The 20,396-nt window shown below is 40.3% G+C and overlaps 1 protein-coding gene across 1 annotated transcript; it reads left to right on the forward strand.

Annotated features, from left to right (window-relative positions):
- The first annotated feature begins 672 nt into the window (after nt 1-672).
- On the forward strand, nt 673-19,935 carry LOC124011630 (zinc finger protein 431-like). Its single transcript, XM_046325086.1, has 2 exons — nt 673-1,055; nt 15,737-19,935. The coding sequence occupies exons 1-2, from the start codon at nt 978-980 to the stop codon at nt 17,798-17,800; spliced, it is 2,142 nt and encodes a 713-aa protein (XP_046181042.1). The 5' UTR covers nt 673-977; the 3' UTR covers nt 17,801-19,935.
- The last annotated feature ends 461 nt before the right edge of the window (nt 19,936-20,396 follow it).

The following is a 20,396-nucleotide window of genomic DNA, read 5'->3' on the forward strand; positions in this document are numbered from 1 at the left end:
CTTTTATGAGATCTAATGTGTTATTCTCCTACATTAATTTCACATTTCCACAAAGTTCAACGTGTTTCCTTTCAAATGGTATCAAGAATATCCATATCCTTGCTTCAGGTCCTGAGCTACAGGCAGTTAGATTTGGGTATGTAATTTTAGGCGAAAACTTTAAAAAAGGGTCGGATCCTTCTATGCAAGTCAGCCATATATATATATATATATATTTACAATTATTTAACTAGCCAAGTCAGTTAAGAACTAATTATATCAATGTTTTTTTTAAAGGCAGCAAATGAGGCTGAATGAACTGTTTCGCTGATAGACAGGTGTAGTGGTGGCAATGATTCACTCCATGGTGCTGAAAAGAAAGCTGTTGGGACAGATTTGTGTAGGCCCTAACAGTTTGTGGGCACCTTTTGTCACCGTTATAATGCAATGAATGTATTGCTTGGTGTTGTGTAGTGGCTTTGGTGGCATGCATCAAAAACATTTTTGGGGGGTTTGCCCCACCAAAATGTACAAGCTAAAATCAACACCGTCTCTCATTGACTTCTCTAAACCCAACAAACCCCGGCCTTGTCAGATTCGCAAGCTTTCCCGGAAATCTCGCGATGTTTCGCCTCTGGTTTTAGAAAATCAATACTCTGCATTCAGACGTAAAGTGAAACGTATGCAAGCATTTTACGACACTTTGTTCTCAGTCGGTAGTTAGGCTTGCTGCGTTTTCTTGTTCTTTTTTAACCGTAACACGTTCTGATGTGAGAGAGGAATACCAGACAGTGGATAGACGTGCAGCAGCACAACAACGGTCGTGTGAGATATTTTTTCCCCCTACTTTGAATCAAATCTAACCGAAAGCTTCAATTTGCTACCAGCAAAAGCATACAAAAATATTGTGTATAGAATAGAACAGCAGACTTGGTTGGTTTTCAGCCTCTGGTTTTACCCGCAACCCTTCTGTTGGGATAGAAAACACATAATAGAAAATGGCGGAACTTGAGGACGCAGGACTGCCCCAAACAATGCAGGAGACCCGAGATGAAGAGGAGCCGGGCAATTCAAAGGTAACATAATGACGCCGAGACTCCAATTTTTCACTTCAAAAGTATGCCAAACAAAAACCATCGATTGCAAAGTTAAATAAACCATACAACACTTTGCACCATAACTGCTTTGAACAATTTCCACTGAAGATTTTACAAAAACAAATTTACTCGGAACAGTACAGATAACGTTTGTTAACAGAATGTCAGTATAGTCTCCATCAGTTTGTGACCACGTTTTCCAATATTTCCATATATATATATATATCTCGCTTATTGAACTACAGTAAGTGAATTGGATTAACTCCCAGTAACATAATGATGGTAACAGAATGACATCATGGGTCCCTGATCTGTACTATACTATACTAATGTGTAGGTGTCAGTCAGCGCAGGGTTAGTTAACATTAACTGGAGAGAGGGAGGGGTGTCCAGATGTCACAATCTTGCTTTGACCACCACCTGACAGAAAGAGAAAGTAGGTCTACCTTTACTTCTGTGAGCTTAGAAAATATCTTAAAGATATTTGGGTTTTTGGTGACAGACTTACTAGCATTAACAAATAAGTCTAGATGTTTTCTAAGATCCCTTTTCCATCTGTTTGACCAGTGTTGGGTTCTGAACAAACAGAGTAGAAACTAAAATGGATGACTAGAAAAGACTCAAACCAAGTTTATTCCACCCTCTGGGTGCTTTAGCTGCAGACACAACATACAAGTCACACAAGCATATATTTATACCTTCCGACTAGGCAAGTCATCTCCTTGCATGTCTAAGATAAACAATCCTTCTCTGTTAGGCAGAAACAAAGTAGATTCCTCTTACTGGTATTGGCATGGCTTGCCTATGATCCTTATGGGTGTGGAAGTGTGTGTATGTGAGAGAGGACTGTAATCAGGTGGTATCTGGGGTGGGCCCCTATGGCCCCCCTCCAAGCAGTGTCTTCTCTCTTCAACTGTTGACCTTATCTCGAGTGGAGTTCCACATCCCCCATGGTCCTAGTTCCAAAGCAACTGGCCTGCCTTATCAGGAACTGAAACTAGACTGTTTGTCTTTGCCTTCTTGCTCAGGAATATTCATATTCAGCCACAAGTTTGAACAGAATATGAATTTTCTGCACTTTCCCTTCTCACACTAACTTTCCATACACAATGTTCCTATTCACACTTAACTCACTCCCAACATATACATTTCTTATACATGTAAAATAATAACTTCTAGTTTGGTAACACAAGTATATTTCAAGTTCGAATCCAACAGTCTCCTTTTTGAATAGTATCTCCATACTGTTTAACATTTTATATAAACGTTGACATTACTTATAAATGAACATAAAATAAAACATTCTTATTCATTTGTGTTATATGTTCACACCTCAGAGATTTATGGCCTCTGGTTATATAATCTGATTCCATGGCATAAGGCCCTGGCCTCAATTCTAATCACACTCTTACTTCCCCCTATCTGCCACTACCCCTTCTATTGTACCCGCTGATAATGACATTTCAGCTGGAGCTTTTGATTTCTCTTCTTCCTTTTGGGTTCCTAAGAGAGTGATGGCGAAAGACCTGAAAAGAAAACACACAATGAGCTGCATTAGCAATGCTTTAAGCTATGCATAATCATATATGGCAAAAACCGAAGTTAGATTACATGACGTTTCCCACTCTCCCATAGCCTGAGCCAAAACCTTCGGGATACTGTTCTGCTTGGGACCACAAAAATGAAGGCTTTATACATTTCCTCATGCTTGTACACAGACATTCTCCTCAGGCTGCAGGTTTACAGGAGATGTTCCCATGCCTGGCTGTTTGGAATGGTGGAAAGATAAGTAGTGTTGGGAGAGTGTCCAACTGTACAAAACTCTGAGTGACATGTTTCTTAATCACACCCTGCAGGAGATGCGTTGCTACTAACACAGATAACTTCCCTTCTGGTGAGGTGGCTTCCTGTATACAGGGATCTGTGGCTAGTCTTTCAAGAATTTGCCTTCCTCGATGAACCCCTCACTAAATGTTGACAATAGCGCCTGAAATGACAACATTATCTCTGCTACTACAGTGGTTGCTCCACTAAAAGTTTTGCGATTATGCTGCGGCACTTCGTGGTAATTTGTGGTTTAGTACAGTGCCCTGCATCACCACTTCATTGCTCCAGACCAGCGCAAGGGGGAGTTAGAGCACTGATTATGCTTTTGGGTCCTACTGTGTCTGACAATGAATGAGTGACATAAACCTAAATAGAAACTGTTAATTGTGCACGACTAAAACTGTTTTTACACTAAGGTTTTATTTTGTTAGGATTATTTTGCTCTTACTGTAGTACTGTAGGGCACTCCCGACCGGTCACGCTGTACAGTGCCTGAGTGGAGCAATGGTCTAAGATACTGCAAGCTGTGTTGCTACAGATGTTGGTTCAATACCCATGCTAGTCTCAACTGGGAGACCCATGAGATGACTGAAGGTTTTTGGTTTTTCTCTCTCTAAAAAACATAAATTAAATAACAAACTGGCTTTATTTAAAAATTAGTAACAATGTCACACCCCATGTTCAAGAATAGCTTTTTTCTAACTAATTTTACGTTATTTGAAAACAAAATAATCTCCAAAATATATTTTTTTAAACAAAGCGATTTATTAATTTAGAATGATATAAAAGCCCCTTGGATATTCTCACAGATATTATTAACCCTGTTATTAGCAGGTGAACGTTTATTGGTCATGGTTCCCAAGTGGAGCAAAATGGGATTGCCTTGCAGTTCTCCAGCTGTATCCACTGAAGCATGCGAGGTTCAAGGCACTAGGGTAGGGGATGGGCCGCAGAGCTGCGCACAGAAGATGGATCTAACCTATGGGGAGGGAGGGGGAGGGCTACCAAGTGCGGCACTTTAAGGGGCATTGCACTAATAATGGCGTTGACTAGGGAAACGTTCCCTCTGTTCTTAGTGCCAGTCTGCACGTTCAAACTAAAACAATAACTAATAATGGCATATTTATGCTTTCGTTAATAAAATAATTATAAAAATGCTCTTTCATAATGCCAATGTTTATTTAGTTATGGATCCATTGCGAATTACTGTGGGAATAAATTTCTCTGAATTACAGAAATATTGGAACAAAGTTGTCTAATGAAGGTTAACAAATTGTTGCTTACTGGAAAATACTTTTTTGGGATATGGGGCAATATTTTCACGTCCGGATGAAAATCGTGCCCAAAGTAAACTGCCTGTTTCTCAGGCCCAGAAGCTATGATATGCATATAATTGATCAATTTAGATAGATAGAAAACACTCTAAATTTTCGAAAACTGCTCAAATCGGCAGGCGAAACCCAGAGGACAAACCATCCCCCCCAAAATATTTTAAATCAAATCAAATTTTATTTGTCACATACACATGGTTAGCAGATGTTAATGCGAGTGTAGCGAAATGCTTGTGCTTCTAGTTCCGACAATGCAGTAATAACCAACAAGTAATCTAACTAACAATTCCAAAACTACTGTCTAATACACAGTGTAAGGGGATAAAGAATATGTACATAAGGATATATGAATGAGTGATGGTACAGAGCAGCATAGGCAAGATACAGTAGATGGTATCGAGTACAGTATATACATATGAGATGAGTATGTAAACAAAGTGGCATAGTTAAAGTGGCTAGTGATACATGTATTACATAAGGATGCAGTCGATGATATAGAGTACAGTATATACGTATGCATATGAGATGAATAATGTAGGGTAAGTAACATTATATAAGGTAGCATTGTTTAAAGTGGCTAGTGATATATTTACATCATTTCCCATCAATTCCCATTATTAAAGTGGCTGGAGTTGAGTCAGTGTCAGTGTATTGGCAGCAGCCACTCAATGTTAGTGGTGGCTGTTTAACAGTCTGATGGCCTTGAGATAGAAGCTGTTTTTCAGTCTCTCGGTCCTCTGGATGATAGCGGGGTGAACAGACAGTGGCTCGGGTGGTTGATGTCCTTGATGATCTTTATGGCCTTCCTGTAACATTGGGTGGTGTAGGTGTCCTGGAGGGCAGGTAGTTTGCCCCCGGTGATGCGTTGTGCAGACCTCGCTACCCTCTGGAGAGCCTCAACCGTATCAGGCGGTGATACAGCCTGCCAGGATGCTCTCGATTGTGCATCTGTAGAAGTTTGTGAGTGCTTTAGGTGACAAGCCGAATTTCTTCAGCCTCCTGAGGTTGAAGAGGCGCTGCTGCGCCTTCTTCACGATGCTGTCTGTGTGAGTGGACCAATTCAGTTTGTCTGTGATGTGTATGCCGAGGAACTTAAAACTAGCTACCCTCTCCACTACTGTTCCATCGATGTGGATAGGGGGGTGTTCCCTCTGCTGTTTCCTGAAGTCCACAATCATCTCCTTAGTTTTGTTGACGTTGAGTGTGAGGTTATATTCCTGACACCACACTCCGAGGGCCCTCACCTCCTCCCTGTAGGCCGTCTCGTCGTTGTTGGTAATCAAGCCTACCACTGTTGTGTCGTCCGCAAACTTGATGATTGAGTTGGAGGCGTGGGTGAACAGGGAGTACAGGAGAGGGCTCAGAACGCACCCTTGTGGGGCCCCAGTGTTGAGGATCAGCGGGGAGGAGATGTTGTTGCCTACCCTCACCACCTGGGGGCGGCCCGTCAGCAAGTCTAGTACCCAGTTGCACAGGGCGGGGTCGAGACCCAGGGTCTTGAGCTTGATGACGAGCTTGGAGGGTACTATGGTGTTGAATGCCGAGCTGTAGTCAATGAACAGCATTCTCACATAGGTATTCCTCTTGTCCAGATGGGTTAGGGCAGTGTGGTTGAGATTGCATCATCTGTGGACCTATTTGGGCGGTAAGCAAATTGGAGTGTGTCTAGGGTGTCCGGTAGGGTGGAGGTGATATGGTCCTTGACTAGTCTCTCAAAGCACTTCAGGAAGACGGAAGTGAGTGCGGTAGTCATTTAGCTCAGTTACCTTAGCTTTCTTGGGAACAGGAACAATTGTGGCCCTCTTGAAGCATGTGGGAACAGCAGACTGGTATAGGGATTGATTGAATATGTCCGTAAACACACCGGCCAGCTGGTCTGCGCATGCTCTGAGGGCACTAATGGGAATGCCGTCTGGGCCTGCAGCCTTGCGAGGGTTAACACGTTTAAATGTCTTACTCACCTCGGCTGCAGTGAAGGAGAGACCGCATGTTTTCGTTGCAGGCCGTGTCAGTGGCATTGTATTGTCCTCAAAGCGGGCAAAAAAGTTATTTAGTCTGCCTGGGAGCAAGACATCCTGGTCCGTGACTGGGCTGGATTTCTTCCTGTAGTCCGTGATTGACTGTAGACCCTGCCACATGCCTCTTGTGTCTGAGCCGTTGAATTGGGATTCTACTTTGTCTCTGTACTGACTTGTTTGATAGCCTTGCGGAGGGAATAGCTGCACTGTTTGTATTCGGTCATGTTACCAGACACCTTGCCCTGATTAAAAGCAGTGGTTCGCGCTTTCAGTTTCACGCGAATGCTGCCATCAATCCACGGTTTCTGGTTAGGGAATGTTTTAATCGTTGCTATGGGAACGACATCTTCAACGCACATTCTAATGAACTCACACACCGAATCAGCATATTCGTCAATATTGTTATCTGACGCAATACAAAACATATCCCAGTCCACGTGATGGAAGCAGTCTTGGAGTGTGGAGTCACTGTTATTTCTTACAAATATTTTTTCAGCTTACCACTGTTTTCTATGGCTTGAACTTTAATTATACGCCCAAGTCCTCCCAAATTGCAGTCCCAAGGGTTTCCACTAGATGTCAACAGTCTTTAGAAAGACTTTCAAGCTGGTCTTTAGAAAAATGACCTGGACATTTGAGTTTTTCTAAGTGGCACCCATTTTGGCTCTAATGATTCCAAGCGTGTGGAGGAAAGCTTGTTCTTTGTTGTTTATCTCCGGTAAATACAATAACGATTCTCCGTCTTAAATTTGATTGTTTATTTGCTCATTAGGATACCTAAGGTATAATTATAAACATTGTTTGCAAAAGTTTATTAGTAAAGTTTGGGGTTTATTTTGTATGCATTTTGACAGAGGGAAACTGAGTGGATTATTGATTGATGCGTGCCAGCTAAACTGAGTTTAATGGATATAAAAAAGGGACCATTTGTGATGTTTATGGGACATTTTGGAGTGCCAACAGAAGGTGATCTTCAAAAGTAAGGCACAAATTATATCTTTATTTCTGAGTTTTCTGTCGTGCCTGGCGGGTTGAAATATGATTGTCGTGTTTGTTTGATGGGGTGCTGTCCTCAGATAATCGCATGGTATGCTTTCGCCGTAAAACCTTTTTGAAATCTGACACCTTGGCTGGATTAACAAGAAGTTAAGATTATTTTGACATATTGCATGTGTATTTTCAAGAATATTAAATATTTACGATTCTGTAGTTTGAATTTGGCGCCCTGCACTTTCACTGGATGTTGGTCAGGTGGAACGGTAGCGTCCCATCTAGCCTATAGAAGTTAAACACACACGGTCACGTTGTACAGCGCCATTATGGCTATTAGCAGGTAGCTGGACAATAGACTTGCCTAGAAGGAGGGTAGTGGGAGAATTCTATCGTCAAATGCATTTCTTAGTTAGGTTGGCTGTATCACATCCGGCCGTGATTGGTTGCAATTACAGTTTAAATCCAGCAGAAAAGACCAAACAAATAATACAACAAAAAGTATTATTATTATTATTCTGTATCACATCTGACAGTGATTGGGAGTCCCATAGGGCGGTGCACAATTGGCCCAGCGTTTCTCTCCCTCTAAAAACAGAAATACATTTTATTTTGACCTTTATTCCTTTAAAATATTCAGATTACAATCGCTTACTTTTTTGTTTTTGATAACGAAATAACCTCCAAAATACCATTACATATTATCAGGTTGATGGCACAGTCATAAACAGTCACAACATAAAGCTGAGTGACTCACTCGTTCATGGCTTTGGATCAAAATAAATAAGTACCAACATTCTTTCTGATAATCTTTAATAAAGAAATAAAGAATAAGGAAATGTTTTGGTTATCCTGACCTGGACATCATGTACAGTTTTATAATAGCCCATTATGGAAAATATACCTTTACCAAGACCTCTCTGTATTTTGATACTTTGTGGATGGGGCCTCTCCAGTGGCACAGCAGTCTCTCTCCACATTGCAATGCAAAATAAGTTGCTACAGATACCCGTGCCTGCCACCACCGGGAGACCCATGAGGCGGCTTTTGGTTTAAATTTAGAATCCATCCTATCCTCTGTTTGTAAATATAGCGGAGTCACGTCATATTTTAAGTTCTACTGTATGCCTACCATATGCGAAATGAGTCTCACTAGTGTTGAGTAAAATGCTGTTAAAAGTGGTGTAGGTCTTATTTATGTAACCTCTTGCTCCTACCTGGCACGCAGGCGTCCCATCTAGAGCTCTGGAAATGCAAATGCGCTACGCTAAATGCTAATAGTATTAGTTAAAACTCAAACGTTCATTAAAATACACATGCAGGGTATTGAATTAAAGCTACACTCGTTGTGAATCCAGGCAACAAGTCAGATTTCTAAAATGTTTTACGGCGAAAACATAGCACATATTTATGTCAAACTACCACCGCAGACATAGCTCATTAGCATAGCGAAGTAGGAAAAAATATGCAATCAAGAAACGCAGGATTAAAAAAAAAATCATTTCACTAACCTTTTGAAATCTTCATCAGATGACAGTAATATAACATGTTACACAGTACATTCATTTTTTTTTCAATAATCTGCAATATATATCCATAAATCTCTATTTACAATGACGCATCGTTCAAAAAAATGCTACTAAAATCTCAGCAGAAATGAAATAGCTCCGGCAGATAACGTCAGCTAACAAGGAATACACATCATAAACTTTGACTAAATATGCATGTTTTACATATGTATAGGAAGATACACTTCTTCTAAATGTAATCGCTGTGTTACATTTATTTTTAACGTTACAGGTAGCGTTCACTAGGCTATACTAGGAGTCGGCGCTCCAAATGTATCATTATGCCTCCTCTATCTTGGAGTCGACAGAAACCCAAAATTAACACAAATATTCCCTTTGCTGTTCTTCCATCAAAAGACATGGAAGGGATTATACTTACCAAAACAGCATTTAGTTTTCAAGTCTGCGTCTTTCGGTTCTCAAAATAGCCACATTTCGGTCGAAATGTAGGCAAAATTCAAGTGGATACGCACCAAAACGTCGAAAATATATATTATATGTCGAGTAAACTTGTCAAACTATGTTCATAATTAAGCTTTAACATGTTATAAAGGTGTACAGCAATTGTGAGGACGAAGCGAAACACACACGTCTTTTAATCGATCCTGAAGAAAAGACTTCACCAGAGCAGAGCGCGCATAATCGTACACTTTTTTTCCGCGTGACCGAGACTTTTCGGCACGCTCAACGTCTCGTGAGCGAGCGATTCTCACAATGAGAAGCCCCATTGACAGCAGGCTTCGCGCTGAACACGTACAGACTGTTCCCAGAGCGGTAGTTGTTTTGGAAGGCGTATACGATGACGTCAAAGTTGGGCCAACTTTTTCCATGACAAGAGAGACTTTGGGAGAATGCATGCCCTGAGACTTCTGCTTTACATAGAGACAAAATTTAAACGGTTTTAGAAGCTTTAGAGTGTTTTCTATTCGCTAATATTTTTATATGCATATATTAGCAACTTTTGACAAATTTATCCTGTTTTATATGGGTACCCAATTCCTCCAGAAGGGGCAGTAAACAGGGGTAGGCTTAACAGGTTAAAGAGCATATTGAAGTTAGAGGCAATAGGATTTGAAGCAATGGCCTACTATTTTTTATTTTACCCCCTTTTCTCCCCAATTTTGTGGTATGCAATTGTTAGTAATTTACTATCTTGTCTCATCGCTACAACTCCCGTACGGGCTCGGGAGAGATGAAGGTCTAAAGCCATGGGTCCTCTGAAAAACAACCCAACCATGCCGCACTGCTTCTTAACACAGTGCGCATCCAACCCGGAAGCCAGCCGCACCAATGAGGAAACACCGTGCACCTGGCGACCTTGGTTAGCGTGCACTGTGCCCGGCCCGCCACAGGAGTCGCTGGTGCGCGATGAGACAAGGATATCCCTACCGGCCAAGCCCTCCCTAACCTGGACGACGCTAGAGAGATGAACACAATGGTCCTGGTATATGCGTGACATTCAACCTATCCTCATATTAGTCTCAATATTGTGCTCAGTTACCGGTCTTAGCAGTCTTTCCTATTGTGAGCTCTCCCCTGTACCACTACACAAAAAGGAGTGGTATCATACCCCAGACTTTATTACCTACTAACTTAATCTGAGCCATGCAGATCTTTGCCATTGTCACATTCAATTATTCTTTCCCAATAACATTAATGCCTTGGTTTTTGGGACTGCCTGTTCAGGGGCAGAACGACAGATTTGTACCTTGTCAGCTCGGGGGTTTGAACTCGCAACCTTCCGGTTAGTAGTCCAAAGCTCTAACCACTAGGCTACGCTGCCGCCATAAAAAATGCAATATTTGCCATACAAAATGCAATATTTGCCATACAAAATGCAATATTTGCCATAAAAAATGCAATATTTGCCATAAAAAAAGCTAATGTTTAAATCCCTTGCTCAGAACATATGAAAGCTGGTGGTTCCTTTTAACATGCAACTTCAATATTCCCAGGTAAGAAGTTTTAGGTTATAGTTATTATAGGACTATTTCTCTCTCTACATTTGTATTTCATATACCTTTGACTATTGGATGTTCTTTTAGGCACTATAGTATTGCCAGCCTAATCTCGGGAGTTGATAGGCTTGTAGTCATAAACAGCACAATGCATGAAGCACAGCGAAGATCTGCTGGCAAATGCAGGAAAGTGCTGTTTGAATGAATGCTTACGAGCCTGCTGCTGCCTACCATTGCTCAGTTAGATCGCTCTATCAAATATCAAATCAAGACTTAATTATAATATAATAACACACAGAAATATGAGCCTTAGGTCATTAATATGGTCAAATCCGGAAACTATCATTTAAAAAACAAACCGTTTATACTTTCAGTGAAATACAGAACCATTCTGTATTTTATCTAACATGTGGCATCCCTAAGTCTAAATATTGCTGTTATATTGCACAACCTCCAATGTTATGTCATAATTATGTACAATTCTGGCAAAGTAATTACGGTATTTGTTAGAAAGAAATGGTCTTTACACAGTTCGCAACGAGCCAGGCGGCCCAAACTGTGCATATACCCTGACTCTGCTTGCACAGAACGCAAGAGAAGTGACACAATTTCCCTCTGTAAAATAAATTCATGTAGGCAGGCAATAATAACTAAATATGCAGGTTTAAAAATAATCATATACTTGTGTATTGATTTTAAGAAATTAATTGATGTTTTTGGTTAGGTACACATTGGTGCAACGACAGTGCTTTTTTCGCGAATGCTCATGTTAAATCATCACCTGTTTGGCGAAGTAGGCTGTGATTCGATGATAAATTAACAGGCACCGCATCGATTATATGCAACGCAGAACAAGCTAGATAAACTAGTAATATCATCAACTATGTGTTGTTAACTAGTGATTATGTTAAGATTGATTGTTTTTTTATTAGATACGTTTAATGCTTGCTTGCAACTTAACTTGGTTACTTGCTGCACTCACGTAACAGGTAGTCAGCCTGCCATGCAGTCTCCTCGTGGAGTGCAATGTAATCGGCCATAATAGGTGTCCAAAAATGCAGATCACCGATTGTTATGAAAACTTGAAATCGGCCCAAATTAATCGGCCATTCCGATTAATCGGTCGACCTCTAATTATAAGAGCAGAAATGCACACATGGCGCAGTAGGCTATAAGCACAAATGTTCCATTAGCGGGAAAACACCACAAAAGTGACAGCAAATGCGATTACGCATGTAATGCTTTATTATAAAGATGCACTCCCCCGGAGAGTAGTAACAGTGTAGGCACTTAATTATTTGTCCCTCGTCAGAACAGTTTTGGTGCTGGACGACACTGTGTGTATTGTGTTGTATTGTATGACAATTCACCACAGACTATTGTGGACTATTGTGGATCATCCACATTCCCCTCACTGACAATGTTTCATCTTTAAGCACAGATATCTGCTATTCTCCATTGTGTATACTTTGTGCTTTTCTCCTCCTACATGGACTACTTCTCAACATCTTACTATACAAGAATGACAATTTATCCATACACACACTTTATGGCCACCCCGGCTGGGGCTTTCACCCCCCTGGGACCTTCGTCCCACTTACGAATCTCTCAGGGAACCAACCCCACCCGGGACTTATCCGACACGGAATCTACCCTTCACCGTGGGGTCGCCCACGGATCTCGCAGGGACCCAACTCCACTCTGGACTAGAGGTCGACCGATTATGATTTTTCAACGCCGATACCGATTATTGGAGGACAAAAAAAGCCGATACCGATTAATCAGACGATTTAAATATATATATTTTTTTAAAGTGTGTGTATATATATATATATACACACACACACACACACATTTTTGTAATAATGTCAATTGCAACAATACTGAATGAACAATGAACACTTATTTTAACTTACTATAATACATATTATGGGCTTTTGGATAGGTGTTCTTAAGGTGATTCCACAGGTTAGTGGTATTTTTTTATTAAGCCGTTGCTGACCCCATGCTTACATCTTTATCACAAATAAGACACCTTGCTTTCCCTGGTGCCAATTCCATGTAATAGTCCCACACGGGTGCTCTGCTTTTCTCTGCCATCTGTAAAACACACACACACAGCTCTGAAGTGTCAATGATACTGAAGAGTCTGCTTAGGAGACAAATACTCTCAACTGTTTGAATAAAAATAGAGCTTAAGTTATCTGTGAATGTTGAAAACAAAAACTGTCATTTCTATATGCAGGAAATCCTATTTTAATAATGGGCATGGTAAGAATTGACTACCAAAGTGCAAGTCATAATACCCATGACACCTTCTAGCAAAATCTGAAAAGTGATTCCTTCATTCATTTATTCCATAGGATATTTTTAGATTCACTTGAAATAAGGTCTGTTTCGTGTAGGCTTACACCACCGTGCCAATTTTATAACTGTGTAGATATCCATAGGAAAAGGTAACGCTGATCAATTTTGGCTAAATATAAGCGAAGATCTTTTTTTTTTTTTGTAGAGTGGATTTATGAAAATATGTTGCAAACGTTACCTTATCCTAGTGAGATTTACACAGGTATCAAAACGCTGAGGCGGTTTAAGCCTGCACGAAGCACAGACTTTATTTGCAGTAGATCAAGACATTCTCTATGGAAGACATGAACGGTAAAATAACGAAGGAACCCCTTTCAAGTTCAGCCGCAAGTTATTACAGGAATTATAACGTGTCGACTATTTCTCTCTAAACCATATACCTTTGACTATTACTAGCCTAGCTGCTGCCTACCACCCCTAAATCAGGCTGCTCTATCAAATATCAAATCATAGACTTAACTATAATAAACACACAGAAATACGAGCCTTAGGTCAAATCCGGAAACTATCACCTTGAAAACAAAACGTTTATTCCGTTCCGTATTTTATCTAACGGGTGAGTTTAAATGAGTCTAAATATTCCTGTTATATTGCACAACCTTCAATGTTATGTCATAATTACGTAAAATTCTGGCAAATTAGGCAGCCCAAACTGTTGCATATACACTGACTCTGCGTGCAATGAACGCAAGAGGTGACACAATTTCACCTGGTTAATATTGCCTGCTAACCTGGATTTATTTTAGCTAAATATGCAGGTTTAAAAATATATACTTGTGTATTGATTTTAAGAAAGGCATTGATGTTTATGGTTAAATACACATTGGAGCAATGACAGTCATTGATTGTTTTTTTTATAAGATAAGTTTAATGCTAGCTAGCAACTTACCGTGGCTTACTGCATTCGCGTAACAGGCAGGCTCCTTGTGGAGTGCAATGTAATCAGGTGGTTAGAGCGTTAGACTAGTTAACTGTAAGGTTGCAAGATTGGATTCCCTGAGCTGACAAGGTAAAAATCTGTCGTTCTGCCCCTGAACGAGGCAGTTAACCCACTGTTCCTAGGCCATCATTGAAAATAAGAATGTGTTCTTAACTGACTTGCCTAGTTAAATAAAGGTGTATAAAAAAATCTGTGCCCAAAAATACAGATTTCCAATTGTTCCGAAAACTTGAAATCGGCCCCAATTAATCGGCCATTCCGATTAATCGGTCGACCTCTACTCTGGACCTATCCTTGCAGAACATACCCTACCCCTTATGACTGTTTGTAACACAATGGGACTACTGAAGAAAGGTTTCCTAGGTCCGTATCCTATAATATGTGTTAAGCCTACAACTCTCATCTCCCCAAGATGTCAGAATGAGTGGAAACAGATGTAGGAACGGTGCCTGCCTTGTTGTTGGTGACGGCTCCTGCTCCACTGATTCGAACTCTCCAGTTTGACTTTAAATCGCAGTGAATCACTAGCAACATCAACTGTTAAATTCTGAAACTCAAATGTATGACTAGAAAAGGCTCAAACCAAGTTTATTCCACCCTCTGGGTGCTTTAGCTGCAGACACAACATACAAGTCACACAAGCATATATTTATACTTTCCGACTAGGCAAGTCATCTCCTTGCATGTCTAAGATAAACAATCCTTCTCTGTTAGGCAGAAACAAAGTAGATTCCTCTTACTGGTATTGGCATGGCTTGCCTATGATCCTCATGGGTGTGGAAGTGTGCATGGTCACTGTAAATCAGGTGGTCTTCCTGTGGCCCCCTCCCAGCCAGTGTCTTCTCTCTTCAACGGTTGACCTTATCTCGAGTGGAGTTCCACATCCCCCATGGTCCTAGTTCCAAAGCAACTGGCCTGCCTTATCAGGAACTGAAACTAGACTGTTTGTCTTTGCCTTCTTGGTCAGGAATATTCATATTCAGCCACAAGTTTGAACAGAATATGAACTTTCTAAATATGAACTTTCTGCACTTCCACTTGTAACACTGTAACTTTCCATACAGTGTTCCTATTCACCATTCATTGACTCCCAACATATACATTTCTTATACATGTAAAGTAATAAATACATTCTAGTATGATAATAAGTATATTTCAAGCTAGAATCCAACACCAAAAATCAAAGCCTTTCCTTATTCCAAATTTTTTGGATGGAAAATGGTTGGACATTTAATATGCCTTGATTTCTGAACTATAGGCTCTTAACTTTTATTTGACACGTCATGTGCTAGTGCTCTTGGGGCTTTTTACATGGAAAGGTCCACTACTACTACTGTCAATGAACCTTCTCTGGCCTAGATCACAAGCCAATGCAATCAATATGCCTTATCATGGTGATCTCTAAGCCTAATGACAAACAACAAATCAGCATTATCATGTTGATACTGCTAGGTATTTCAAATGATTTGACTTAGCTTCTACTCTAAAGATGTATAGACATAAGTAATTTGTTTAGCTATTTATTGTATATGCTATCTATTCTAATTTGGACTTTAATCATAATGAAACTTAGGCTATATTATCTATTACAAATTATGTTGTTTTAGAGAACAGAGACAATAGGCCTACTAGTAATTATGCCATTTTAAATGTATTTCCAGGCAGAGGAGATGGACACCTCAGAAGACCTGCAAGATGACAATCTGATCAAGCGGGAACACTTACACAGTTCTAATAATGAGCAGCAAGATGGACATTTGGCAGTTAGGAGGAATGTAATATTAGAACGAACAAAATTCAACCAAAGACAACAAGAAGCAGGAGAGACAGCTGATGATTTTATCTCTGCACTTCATTGTTTGTCAGAACATTGTGGTTATGGAGCTCTACTCAGTGAAATGATAAGAGACAGACTAGTCATGGGCTTACGTGACAGAAGACTGTCTGAGCAATTACAAATGGACCCAGAAATAACACTGGATGAAGCTGTCACATGCATTCGTCAAACTGAACTTTTGGAAAAGCAACATGACCTGCCAGAGAATAACTTCAAAGCTGCCAGCAGTGCGGCAAATGTAGACCGTGTGCGTTCACATAGCAAACATCAATGCCCAGCCAATGTCCAGTGTCAATCGGAGAAGAATCAAAACTCAGAAAGACCACAACAACCCCAAACAACGCAGGAGAATGGAGAGGAGCCCCAAGATACAGGTGGCCCTGATGAGTGGATTGAGGGTTTCAGTCCTGGAGGAGAAAAGCCTCACTACTGCTCCGACTGCAGTAAGAGCTTTAGAAAAGTGAGGGATCTTATAAGACACCAGCGAACACATACAGGAGAGAAGCCTCACCACTGCCCTGATTGTGAACAAAGTTTTGCTCGATTAGATCGTCTTAAGTCACACCAACTAACACATACAGGAGTGAAGGCTCACCAATGCCCTGATTGTGACAAAAGTTATTCTCAATCGTATCATTTGAAAAGACACCACCAGCGAAAGCATATGAAAGGGAAATACTTCCACTGCAATCATTGTGAGGAACTTTTCTCCAGACCTAAAGATCTAAAGACGCACATGCATGTACATGCTGGAGAAAAGGCATACCTTCAGCAAGAAACTCATACAGGTAAGAAGCCTTATCACTGCTCCGAAATAAACCAGTGCTCCGACTGTGGGAAGAGCTTTCGACAAGTGGGGGATCTTAAAAGACACCAACGAACGCATACTGGAGAGAAGCCTTACCACTGCCCTGATTGCGACAGAGGTTTCGGTCGATTAGATCGCCTTAAGTCACACCAGCTAACACATACAGGAGTGAAGGCTCACCAATGCCCTGACTGTGACAAAAGTTATTCTCAATCATATCATTTGAAAAGACACCACCAGCGGAAGCATATGAAAGGGAAATTCTTCCACTGCAATATTTGTGATGAACTTTTCTCCAAACCAGAAGATCTAAAAACACACACGTATGTACATGCTGGAGAAAATGCATACCTTCCACAAGAAACTCATGCAGGAAAGAAACCTTACCACTGTTCAAGGTGTGATAAAAGATTTCCTGACATGGCAAAACTAAGATCACACCTTCCAGTACATACTGGAGACCTTGCACTCCACTGTTCTGACTGTGGAAAGTGTTTCTTAAACAAGGCAAAGTTTGAAAGACATCAAAGAACACACACTGGAAGTGTACTATACCTTTGCACAGACTGTGGGGAGGGTTTTACAAATATGCAACAGTTGGAAAGGCACCAGCGAATGCACACTGGAGAGAAACCATACCACTGCACGGATTGTGGGAAGAGTTTTGCTCTTGAAAAAACATTTAAGTGTCACAAGCAAGCACACAAGTTCAAACTCTCTGGAGAAAGAGCAGCCTATCCTTGCTCAGAATGTGGAAATACCTTTTCTCGTTCATGTGACGTGATGACTCATGTGAGGAGGGTGCATAATAAAGAGAGACCTTTCCAGTGCTCCTGCTGTGGAAAAGATTTTTCCAAAAGAACTCTCTTACAATACACATGCGAAGTCACACTGGAGAGAAACCGTACCACTGCTCAGACTGTGGACAAAGCTTCTCCCAAATTAATGACAGAAAACGGCACCAGAAGAGGCAACACTCTGGAGAGGAGACAACTTCTATTCTGCAGTCTGAAAAGAAATGTCACAGAGACACTCAATAAGAAAGGACTACTACAACAAAGACACAAAAATGCAATATAGTAACAGTATCAAACACTTTAAAAGAAATTAACAGTAAACTTTATTTTATAAATCACTGTTTTTAAAATCTCTTATCACTCTCTTAGTTTACACCCTGCATAAATAGTATTTATCAATCCTCCCCTGTGCCTAAAGCATTCCATAAGGCCAAACAACGAAATGGGTAATTATTTGCCCAGTTGAACTACCCAAAATACTATTACAAAGATTACAACTGTTGTAAATATGGGCTGTTAGAACTAAGGTGAATATCAGCAATGTGATCATCAGAGTATAAATAATTTACAAGCCAAGATGTATGGAATAATTTCTGAAATCCAATTTAAAAACTAAAAACAACAATTAGTCAGTATTCAAACTGGAGAACAGTTATTAGATGTCCATGTTATGCAGGTTGGCATGTTCTCTCTTATTTCTCACCTCTGAAAGAGCGGTCAGATGATAACGGTAGCTACCGACAGTTTTTTAATTTTTAATTTGAAGTGTCTTGAATCGTAAAAGCCTTTTCCACATCTCTTGCATGAGTATGGTCTGACTCCTCTTTGCACTTGCATGTTGGCTGCGACATGAATGGCTTGGCTGAATCTTCTCCCGCTGACATCACAGCTTGAAAGGCTTCTCTCATGGACTCGCATTTTGGGATCACTGATGAGTTGAAAGTCTCCCACAACCACTCCGCTTGTGTGGTTTTCTACACCTGTATTGATCAGCTCATGTATTTTAAGAGATTTGTTTGTAACAAGTCTCTTTCCACAGCAGGCGTAAGCATAGGGCTTCACTCAAGTGTGTAATTTCTGGTGATATTCAAAAGTAGCTTTATGGAGAGGTTTTTCCGCACTTGAAACAAATGTATGTTTTCTCCTGTGTGAATTAATCCGTGTGTTTTCAGAGAACTGATGGAGCTGAAGCCCTTCGAACATATCTCACAGCCGAAGGGTTTTGGTTGTCTCATTCCATGTGTGTTAACCATTACCTGTGTGTGAGAGCTTGTGTATTCTCAGTTGATAATTGTAATAAATTCTTTACACATACAGTGGGGTCTGTAATAATAACTGTATAAAATAAATAACTCAAATACTGAGCTGTATTTTATGCAAAAAAAAAGTGAAATTATTTTATACTAATACAATCGCTCAAGAGAAAGATTTGTTTAACAAGTGATACTTTCAAAGGTAGGGGTCAACATTTTTTACACCCCTAAACAGACTTAAAGAAATAAAGTAGTTAAAAGTTTTGTATTTGGCCCATATTCCAAGCACGCAATGATCAAAGCTTGTGACTCTACAAACTTGTCGGATAGATTTGCAGTTTGTTTTATGACATGTTTTATTTAACCTTTATTTATTTATTTAACCTTTAACTTGACTTGCCTAGTTAAGTAAAGAACAAATTCTTATTTACAATGACGGCCTAACAAAAGGCAAAATGCCTCCTGCTGGGACAGTGGCTGGGATTTAAAAAAAAAAATAAAGATAAATATTGGACAAAATGCACATCACAACAAGAGAGACAACACTACATAAAGAGAGACCTAAGACGACAACATAGCAAGGCAACAACGTTTTAGTTGTGTTTCGGATTATTTTGTGTCCAATAGAATTGAATGGTAAATGATGTAATGACAATCACGGACGACAAAGGGAAAACCAGCCACGTTGCGGACACGTCTCGCTTCCGGACAAGTTAAACACCACCTTCACCCGCTTTGAGGATAACACAGTGCCCCCGATGCGGCCCGCGGGCTCTCCTTCTCTGTTAACCCTTGCAAGGCTGCCGGCTCAGAAAGTTCTTTGTTTCTTTTACAACATTAACAATGTCTACACTGTATTTCTGACCAATTTTGATGTGTTTTAATCCGCAAAAAAATGTGCTTTTCTTTCAAAAATAAGGACATTTCTAAGTGGCCCCAAACTTTTGAAAGGTAGTGTATATACTGTGTTATATTCTACTGTTTTTAGTCAATCTAATATTTATACATTTCTTAACTCCATTCTTTTAATTTTAGATTTGTGAGCATTGTTGTGAATTGTAAGATATTACTGCACTGTTGGAGCTAGGAACTCAAGCATTTCGCTACACCCGCAATAACATCTGCTAAATATGTGTATGTGACCAATAAAATTTGATTTGATGACTATGGATAATCCTGAATGAATTGTGAATAATTATGAGTTATAAAGTTATAGGGTCAAAGATCATACCCCCAAGACATGCTAACCTCCCCTGTTATTGGTAATGGTGAGAGGTTAGCATGTCACACCTCACAACAGTACAGCCTCTTCTTTGTGTGAATTTGATGGTGTCTTGCAAGGCTTTCTTTAAAGCTGAAATTAGCTCCACAAGTCTCACGTTAATTGTGTCTCCCGTGTGAATTACCTGGTGCTCATTCAACTTGGCTGGCTGCAGAAATGTCTTGTCACACTGGGAGCATCAGTGTGTGCGTTCTGTACATTCGGTATCTGTATGTACAGCTCTTTTCAGGTTGAGATGTACTGGAATTCTTTCCACACATCCCACTGAGCAAAGACCAGTGGAGGCACCTTAGAGGAAGAAGGGGAGGACCATCCTCAGTGAATTTAATGAAAATGTATTTTGG

This window comes from Oncorhynchus gorbuscha, linkage group LG23 (genome assembly GCF_021184085.1).
Source record: "Oncorhynchus gorbuscha isolate QuinsamMale2020 ecotype Even-year linkage group LG23, OgorEven_v1.0, whole genome shotgun sequence".
Lineage (NCBI taxonomy): Eukaryota > Metazoa > Chordata > Actinopteri > Salmoniformes > Salmonidae > Oncorhynchus > Oncorhynchus gorbuscha.

Coding starts and splice junctions, on each gene's coding strand:
- LOC124011630 (XM_046325086.1), top strand. CDS start 978: ATGGCGGAACTTGAGGACGCAGGACTGCCCCAAACAATGCAGGAGACC. Junction 1,056..15,736: donor AGGAGCCGGGCAATTCAAAG/GTAACATAATGA, acceptor ATGTATTTCCAG/GCAGAGGAGATGGACACCTC.